This window comes from Alexandromys fortis, unplaced genomic scaffold (genome assembly GCF_014885135.2).
Source record: "Alexandromys fortis isolate MF-2015 unplaced genomic scaffold, M_Fortis_MF-2015_v1.1 scaffold_115, whole genome shotgun sequence".
Classification (NCBI taxonomy): Eukaryota; Metazoa; Chordata; class Mammalia; order Rodentia; family Cricetidae; genus Alexandromys; species Alexandromys fortis.
The window spans coordinates 3,276,758-3,286,612 of record NW_026067989.1 but is presented as its reverse complement, the minus strand read 5'-3'; the positions used below and the strand labels follow the sequence as shown (position 1 = coordinate 3,286,612).

At 41.8% G+C, this 9,855-nt stretch overlaps 1 protein-coding gene across 1 annotated transcript in view; it reads right to left on the bottom strand.

The window, feature by feature from the left end:
• Cfap61 (cilia and flagella associated protein 61) overlaps positions 1-9,855 on the bottom strand; it is a 231,495-nt gene that overhangs the window by 50,908 nt on the left and 170,732 nt on the right. The window contains exons 18-19 of the mRNA XM_050159553.1: positions 6,163-6,455; positions 1,254-1,581 (exon numbers count right to left, since the gene is read on the bottom strand). Coding sequence (XP_050015510.1) covers positions 1,254-1,581; positions 6,163-6,455 — 621 coding nt within the window. The remainder of the gene's footprint in view (positions 1-1,253; positions 1,582-6,162; positions 6,456-9,855) is intronic.

The following is a 9,855-nucleotide window of genomic DNA, read 5'->3' as shown; positions in this document are numbered from 1 at the left end:
AAAAAAAAAAAAAAAAGAAAAAAAAAAAAAAAAAAGAAAGAAAGAAAAACAAAATCTGGCAAGAAACAAACCAAACTAAGGATGGGCATTCATAAGAAAGAACAGGACTCCAAGTGGTTTATTTGGGAGCTTGGTTGTGGCCCCACAAAAGAGCCAAATTAATAAAAAACCAACTACATGTGCCCAAAGCAAATAGTAGGGCTGGACATAGGGTTGATGGCCCCAAAAGAGCAATGAATTCCTGCTCTACATGCTTAAGGGCACAGAGAGCAATGCTGAACTTAAAAGGTTGGATGTAGATTCTCTAGTCATCGGTCATATTCAAGTCAACAAGAACATACCCAACCTAAGACATGCCTTTGAACTTGTAGAGCTCACAGATGCATTAACCTATGCATGCGCTCCCCCTGCCACATGCAGATGATCACCACTGAAAAGGAACAAATTGTTTCTAGGCAGGAAGAGAGGGTTGTGCAGAAGAAAAAGATATTCCAGGAGAAAGTGGAGAAACAGAAGCTTGAGGTACAGGAATAAATTAAGCATAAAATGAATACAAAAAAAATGCTTTATATGAAATCATTGTTTTAGGGGACAACAAGGCTCAGGGAGTGAAAATGGACCGTTTCACAGCTGTGAATACCTGAGCCTATCCATTAAGAGGGCAGGCTCCAGAGGCTGGAGAGACGATGCATGGCAAAGGGCACTTGCTACCTTTGCAGAGGATTGGGGTTTGGCTCCCAGCACCCACATGCCTGTAACTCCAGTTCCATGGTATCCCATGCCCTCTTCAGGCCTCCACAGGTACTATACACATGTGGGGGCCAGGCATACATCCAGGTAGCACAACAATATGTAGAAGATTTAAAAAATAGATAAATGTTTAAAAAGAGGGGCTAAGGAATGGGCTGCCTATAAGTGTCTCTTCAACTATGAACTTAGGGTGAGGATGGGAATTTAGGGGGAAGATGTCAGGGCAAACCAGTGTTCACTAGCCCTGAGATATCTAGAGAAATTACTGATGATTTTCCAGTCTATAAATTTGGGACTGTTGTTACAAGGGGAGCTCATAATAAATGCTCAGTATACAGAGGTCCACAGTAATGATATTGCCAGTTCACAATGAATGCCAAAAAAGACAGTTTTTCCTACTCTAGGACAGTCCACTAAAGACCAAGGATCTATGTTTAAAAGATACACGTGGCTGCTCTGAACACTGTTCTCAGCAAATGAGAGAAAAGGGGCCTTCCACATACCTTGGATCTTGGCTCCCTTGTACATGGGGATGAGGCGGTCAAGGTCAGCTGGTGGTTCAGTCATAGGCTCAAGGGTTGGGTCAAAGAGACTGAGCATAGCTGCTGCCAGCTGGAAGCCAATTTCTTTGGAACTGAAGTTGCTGTGGGTCCACTCGTTTGAGTAATATCGGTTCGAGAATTTAGTGAGGGAGCCAGCAGCTCTGATGGCTATGTCGTTGGTGTGGAAGGTGGTGTCGATCACAAGTCGGCCATCATAGACAAGGCATGCATCATTAAGAGCTTTAAATGTTTCATAATCCACATTTTTCTTGTAGAAGCTGAAGAATACCTACAAAGTGAAAAAAAAATCCCACATCATTAATGTGTGTGGTTGTTTGAACGAGAACAGCCCCACAGGTTCATATGTTTGATGGAACTGTTTGGGAAGGATTAGGAGGTATGGCCTTGTTGGGGGAGGTATGTCACTGGGTGTGGGATTGGAAAAGTCCACAATATTCCCAATTATCTCTCTCTATTGCTTCCTGCTTGTAGATCAGATGTAAACTCTCACCTACTGTTCCAGTGTTATGCCTGCCTGCCTGCCACTATGGACTCTTACCCTCTGAAACTGTAAACAAACCCCAATTAAATGTTTCCTTCTATAAGTTGCTTTGGTCATGGTGTCTCTTCACAGTAATAGAAAGGTAACTAAGACAATTTGTTATTCCTTTCTGTGTTCCTTGTTGGGGATCGCAAAGCTGGGCAAGTGATCTCCCAGTTATTGCTCTTAATTTCACCTGTCCCAAAGTGTGGACAGTCTTTAGAGTACAGAAAATGTCTATGGAAGTTTATTATCACTCTATGTGATGAAGAGGGGGGAGGGAAGGGAGGGAGGACAGAGGACATTACAGACCTTTGGTATGAAGAACATATTAAGGTCACCCTACATCACTCTTTATCATTCAATTTATAAATATGATAGGAAGAAAGATATCAAGTAAGGGAAGCCCTGGCACAGGAATGAGCATTTTTGCCCTGTGAGTTGGAGGTCATGTTTCCCCTGTTTTCCAACACTTGAAGTCTCCACTGCAGCCCTTTTTCCACCTCCTTTTCTTATGTCTGACTCAGATCTCTCAAGCTTTCTTTTTGGAGTTACTTCATCTTCTCTTGAATCTTCAGAGCGTTTCACTCATGAGTTTTAAAATCCAGCAATCTTAAAAAAATTTAATTACACCTTATTTATTTATTGTATGCATAGTTATACTTGAGTTTGTGCATTCTATGTCTTGGATGTGGAGGCCAGAGGACAGCTTGTGGGAGTCAGTTTGTGCATCCATAATGTGAGTTCTGAGAATCAAATGTAGGTCCATAGACCTTTTCTGTACTCTAAAACTGGGTGACCTCTGAGGTGACTGGAACTGTAGCCATGATTGCATCACAAGGAGCAAACATCTGAGCCTTGGATTCACTGGCACAGGGAAGATTGCTCACCAGAAACACAGCTCCAACTATACCAATCAGAGGAAGATGGATAGACAAGGTAAGAACACACTCAAGACCACAAAAAGCAACATGACTCATATGAAAACAAGTGGCCTTACAAGAGCAAGACTTGAACACCCAAATATAGATGATGAAGAAGAAAATGACCTAAAAAATAACTTTAAGAGAATGTTTGAGGCCTTAAAGAGGAAATGAAAAATTCTCTCAAAGAAATGGAGAAAAAGAAAATCCAGGACAGCCAAAACAGTCCTGTACAATAAAGAAACTTCTGGAGGCATCATAATCCCTGACTTCAAACTCTAATACAGAGCTACAGTACTGAAAACAGGCTTCTTCCATGATCTGGGCAGGACTGGGACAAATGGACTTCCTCCTTCCTAGAATTCTCCTGTTTTCATTGTCCCACCTCTACTTCCTGTCTGGCTGACCTGCCTATACTTCCTGCCTGGCCAATCAGTTTATCATTACTATAGACTCTCTGTGTGAATTTCTTTGGGGCTTACAGGCTGTGGGAATTGGGCAGGACAGAAACCCCAACAAGCAGGCCTGCTTGTTACACAGGAGGACCATTGGAACCGAATCAAAGACACAGATATCAAGCCACACACCTACAAACACCTGATTTTTGACAAAGAAGCAAAAAATATAAAATGAAAAAAAAAGCATATTCAACAAATGGTGCTGGCATAACTGGATAGCAACATGTAGAAAACTGGAAATAGATCTATATATATTGTCATGCACAAAACTCAAGTTCAAATGGATCAAAGACCTCAACATAAAACCAACCAGCCTTAACCTTTTAGAAGAGAAAGTGGGAAGTACACTTGAATGCATTGGCACAGGAGATCACTTCCTAAATATAACCCCAGTAGCACAGACACTGAGAGAAACAATTAATAAATGGCACATCCTGACTGAGAAGCTTCTGTAAAGTAAAGGACATGATCAACAAGACCAAACAGCAGTCTACAGAGTGGGAAAAGATCTACAACAACCTCACATCAGACAAAGAGATGATCTCCAAAATATACAAAGAACTCAAGAAATTGGTCATCAAAAGAACAAATAATCCAATAAAAAATGGGGCATAAACCTAAACAGAAAACTCTCAACAGAGGAATCTAAAATTATTAAAAGACAAATGCTCAACATCAGAGAAATTCAAATCAAAACAACTCTGAGATTCCATCTTACACCTGTAAGAATGGCCAAGATCAAAAACACCGATAACAACTTAATGCTGGAGAGGTTGTGGGGAAAAGGGAACACTCCTCCATTGCTGGTGGGAGTGCAAGCTGGTACAGTTCCTTTGAATATCAGTATGGCAATTTCTCAGAAAATTAGGAAACAACTTTCCTCAAGAACCAGCAATACCACTTTTGGGTATATACCCAAAGGAAGCTCAATCTTACCACAAGGAAATGTGTTCAACTATATTTATAGCAGCATTCTTTGTCATAGCTAGAACCTGGAAACAACCTAAATGCCCTTCAACCGAAGAATGGATAAGGAAAATGTGATACATTTACACAATGGAGTACTACATAGCAGAAAAAAAGTAATGACATCTTGAAATTTGCAGGCAAATGGATGGATCTAGAAAACATCCTATTGCGTGAGGTAACCCAGACCCAGAATGACAATTATCATATGCTCTCAGTCATAAGTGGTTTTTAAACATAAAGCGAAGAAAACCAGCCCCCAAATCACAATCCCAGAGAATCTAGACAACAAAGAGGACCCGAAGAGAGACATACATGGATATAATGCATATGGGAAGTAGAAAAAGACAAGATCTCCCGAGTAAACTGGGAGCATAGGGACCTAAAGAGAAGGTAGGAGGGGAGGGGATACTGTGGAACCATAGTCTTGTACCCTGTAAAGATTTGTAACTTGTATCGGTTTAATAAATGAGTTGTCTTTCCTGAGAAGTAAGCTTTGAATTTTATCTTTTAAAAAAATCAAAATCGACAGGCCTCCATTTTAGACTGAGAGAGACAGAGAGGCACGGGGATGGAACACAATTTATCAGTGTCAGAAATAAATGAGGTGGGAGACGTCCAGATAAGATGGCTGGTGAAGCTGAATCAGAATAAAAAATGGAAGTCTCTATTCTGAAGAGAGGAACCAAGGGTGAGCCTTGGAAATCCACAAAAGAAGTGAAACTGTACTTGGAAAAGGCAAAAAAAAAAAAAAAAAAAATCAACAACAGCAATAAGAAAATGGGATGCAGAGCAGTAACCATAACAGAGCCCTGGCCCACCATTCCCTGCTGTGGGGGGATGGAAGAGGCACAGTCCTGGTCTCAGGAAAGACTCAGCCACCACTGCCTCAAACCCAGTCACTGGTTTTGGAAAGACAATGATTTCTCTGGTACATGCACCAGTGAGTAGGAATCAATCCCACTTTATAGCATCGTGTGACTCAAGGTGCGGTGGATGCTATCTCAAAAGATAAGTTATTGTTAAACACTTATTGTTAAAACTGTGGTAGCAGAGCTACCCAGGGGTCTTATCAGAGGACAATTGTACAACAGGGAAGCTCAGTTTTGCTGCCACAGTCACTGGGTGAGGGAAAGCCCAGAGAGACAGCTGGATGGATGCTGACCATGAAGGCAGGAGGCTCTTCTCAGACTGGGAAGGGATGTGGGATTCTCCTCTTATGCCATGAATATGTTTTATTACCATTGGTTAATAAATAAGCTCCGGCAGCTCCCTGATCAGCAGAATCTCCATGTCAGGCCATTTTCAGGTGCTTCTCGGACCTGCAGACCCATGAACGGGGCTGCTGTAATTTTAAGTCTGGGGTTGCCCAGGGGCCTAGGTTACCACTGTATTCTTGCTGGGGTGTGTTATAAGAAAGCAGAATAGGACAACCCCTTTCCAGCACCCCTTGGGGTGTCCCTCACTTGGTGAGATTCTCTCCCTTTTAATGTGCAGTGGGCAGAATGACTTGCCTGTAGGAAAACTGTGGTAGCAGAGCTACTGACTGGCTACTGAGGCCTGGTCTAAGGGGCAGAGACCCTAGCTCCCATTCCACTTGCTTTTAGCACTATCACTGTGTTTTGACAAAGCACAGGCTCAAGAAAGGGCTAAAATCTCAGCTGAAGTTGATCCAGCATCAGTAGCCAGAAAAGTCAATGGGCCTTGTAGGTGATTCCAGCTTTCTCTACTGTCTTAACTTAGCTACGCAAGAAATCTCCTGTGGTAGCTGCCTATTTGGGCCAAGCAACCCCCAAACAGGATCAATAAATAATGATAAATAAATTGTCTGAAGTCACCACATTGGTAGAAGCTTCTTGCTTCTTGGCCAAGGACAACCCGGACAGTTTAAAACATACCCCAAAACCTGCAGCCGTAAATTCTCTGCTGCAGTCTTCCAGAATCCCTAGCCCCTGGGAGATGGTTCACAGGGATGGACTTACTGAGCACTCCAGTCGGAAAGGCTTGGTGGAAGTGGTGAAGCTGGCGCTGTGGATGGGATCTGGGTCCTGGCCGTCGTTCCACTGAGCCAACAGCGAGTCCTTATAGACAGCCACCCCAGCGGCAGTGAGTGCATCTTGCAAGGCACTCTCTATCACATAGTTGTTGAAGCAGGTTATGTTGGAATCTGCTGGGGGATGTACGAAGTAGATGCATGCTCCCTTCATGCCAATGTGCAAGAGTGTCTCCACTGCCGTGTAAGCGTCAATTGTATTCCCATAGACAATGACCTTCCCTAGAAAGAGAGGGACACGCTAAGACACACAATTAAAAAAAAACTTATTAGTCAAATGCTAATAATGCCGAATTGCTCCCTCTAACCCTTTCATTTTTCCGCTGCAGGAAGCCAGTGGTGTTACCTAGCAACGGCAACCAAGATAATTTAGTAAAGAATTGGCACAAAACATCCCACAAAGTAGTCAAGTACTTCTAACGCAGAAGTAGGACATTCATTTATGTTCCTATAATTTGAAAGTTGAAATTATGCTGGAGGAAATGGTCTAGAATAAAACCTTTTATCTTGTTTTTGTTCCCTATTTGCTACACTTATTAAGGAAACAAAATTGCTGAAGTCTACCATGCATACAACTTCTCGTGAGCCAGGAAAGGACACCGGCAAAAAAACACGTCCGCCTATGGGTGTGACACAGAGTTTTAATATGGAAATGCTGACCCGGGTTGATTTCAAGGTAGCTCCCTTGTTTCTGAGAACTAAGAGTTGCAACAGTCTGCTTTCGATGTGTAATTTTATAAAGATTCAAATATAGCTGGTTTTAGAATTGAATGTGTCGAGACCTAGCTAGAGGGATGGAAGGGTATTATTTTGCTCAGCAAATATAAAATCATAAGATAAGCTGGAAAGAATTCCCTGCATAAGAGAGCATTCTGAGAGGAGCAGTCAACCCCACTTCTTTACATATTTCAAAAATGCCACAGAAATAATTACAAAGGTTATTATTTTACCAGTTTTAAGATCAGCAGCACTCTAAACTGAATGCAGCTTCTACTGTTTATGACATTGTGTTGTTATTTTTTTCTTTTTTTAATCTTTTTTACCAAGAAGAAACAAGTGCCTGTAGACTCATTTTTTTCTGAGATACGCTGTAACAATTTTACCTTAATGTCTACACTCACTGAGTCTCTGTTTTCTTCTTCTGGTTCACACAACGCTATGAAAAGAAATTTCATAAGGCAAACTAAACATGTGTATTTATTCAGTTTAGTTGAATAAATTATGCAAAACTTTCTTTCTTTTTTCTTTCCTTTATTGAAATTTTTTTCATACAATATACTTTGATTATGGTTTCTCGTCTCTTCAACTCCTCCAAACTCCCCCTTACCTCTCCTTCCATCCAAATTCACAACCTTTCTGTCCCTCATTAGACAACAACTAGGCATTTAAAGAATAATAAAGTAATAACACAAAAACAAACAAATCAAAATAGCACAGAAAAAGCACGAAGAAGAACCAAATAAAAAGCATGAGAAACACATATAGATACAGAGACACACACGTTTGCACACACAGGGATCCCACTAAAATATAAAACTGGAAGTCATAATATATACTCAAAGAACCTGAAAGTTTTCTTTTTTTAAAGGCCCTGGCTCAATATTATGAGACAAAGAACCTCCAAACAAGCCACTGAGCATTCTGTGGTGGCCATCTACCACTGAGCATGGGACCTACTCTTAAGAGTGGTTTGTTTCCTCAGGGAGACTCCCTTGGAGAAAACTAATTTTTCATTGGCACATGGGTATCAACTGGAGACGGCTTCTGGGTTAGGGATGGGGACACATGTCCACTTCTTTCAGCTCTAGGACCCCATCTGGTACAGACCTGTGCAGGCCCTGTGCATGCTGCCCTGGTCTCTGAGTTCTCCTGTACATTGGTCCTGGTGTGTTCAGAAAGGCTCGTTTCCTTGGCATCCTCCATCCCCTCAGGCTCTTCCACCTTTTCTACTTCCTCTTCTGCAGAGTTCCCTGGGCGCTAAGGGGAGGCATTCGATGGAGATATTTAGGATTCGATGGAGACATTCCTTTTAGGACTGAGTAAGCCCAGGATTCTCACACTCTGCATATTGTCTGGCCGTGGGTCTCTCTATTTGCTCCTATCTCCTGTGGGAGGAAGCTTCTCTAATGGTGGCTAAGCAAGTGAATGATCTTTGAGTATATAAGATTGTCATTAGTAGCCATTTTGTTGCTATGTTCCTTTAGCAGAACAATAGTATTTGGTTTTCCCTAGGTTCCTTGCCTAGCTAGTCTCAGGATCTTGACCACCTAAGCAGTGCTGGGCAGAGGTCCCATCTCGTGAAGTGGGCCTTAAATCAAATCAGGTAATGGTTGGTTACTCCCATAAGCTTGGTGCCACTATTGCACCATCATATTTTGCAGGCAGGTCACCACTGAAGACCAAAAGGTTTGTATTTGAGCTGGTGCTTACTTTTCTCCTTTGGTAGCATGCAGAGTACCTTCCAGTTCCATGAACAATAGACCATAGGGGTAAAAGCTCTAGAGAATCACCAGTTGGACTTCCAATGAGTTATGTAGGTGTTGTCTTCAGCAATAGGACCTTTCCATCAGTTTGAAGGGAGCAATCAGTAGCCTTGGAAATAGCCTGGGTTGTTTTGGGGTTCCTATGGAGCTTCTTTGGTCAACAACTTCATTAGATGCAGCCCATTACTAGTACTGGAAGCTTCATTTGTAATTGTCCAGTTGGCGCTCTGTACCCCTCATCACTTGAGAATTTCACTTAGATTGCATTCGTATATGATTAGGAGGCTTCTACTACACTGGGCTTCCACATGACTCCTTAAATGGCCTTTAGTTTTGGATGTCCTTCCCCATATTCCCTCCACTGAACCCTCTCTTCCCTCCTCCCCCCGATTTGATCCTCCCTTTCCAGTACTCCACCTTGCCCCTGTCCATCCATAACTATCCAATTCCCAGGGAGATCCCTTCCTCTCCCAGTCTTTTAGTCTCCAGCTATTCCTCTGTGGTTATATGGATTATAGCTTGTTTAACAATGACTTATCCACATATAAGCAAATACATGTCATATTTATTTTTCTGGGTCTGGTTACCTCACTCAGGATGATTTTTTCTGGTCCCATTCATTTACCTGTGAATTTCAGAATTTCATTCTTTAAATGACTGAATATTCCATTGTGCAAATGTACCACATTTTCTTCATCCATCAATCCACTGATGATTTGTTTCCAATTTCTGGCTACTATGAATAAAGCAACAATGAACATGGATGAACAAGTGTCTATGCTGTAAGGTTATATGCCCAACGGTGGTACAGCTGGATCTTGAGGCAGATCAATTCCCATCTTCCTGAGGAACTGTCACACTGATTTCCACAGTGGCTGTACAAGTTTGCACTCCCAACAGCAACGAGTGAGTGTTTACCTTACTCCACATCCTTGCCAGTATGAGCTGTCTTTTTTTTTTTTTAATCTTGGCCATTCTAACTGGTTTAAGATGAAATCTTAAAGAAATTTTGATTCGCATTTCCCTGATGACTAAGGATGCTGAACATTTCTTTAAGTGCTTCTCGGTCATTTGAATTTCCTCTTTTGAGAATTCTGTTTAGAGCTGTACCCCATTTTTAAATTGGGTTATTTGTTTTC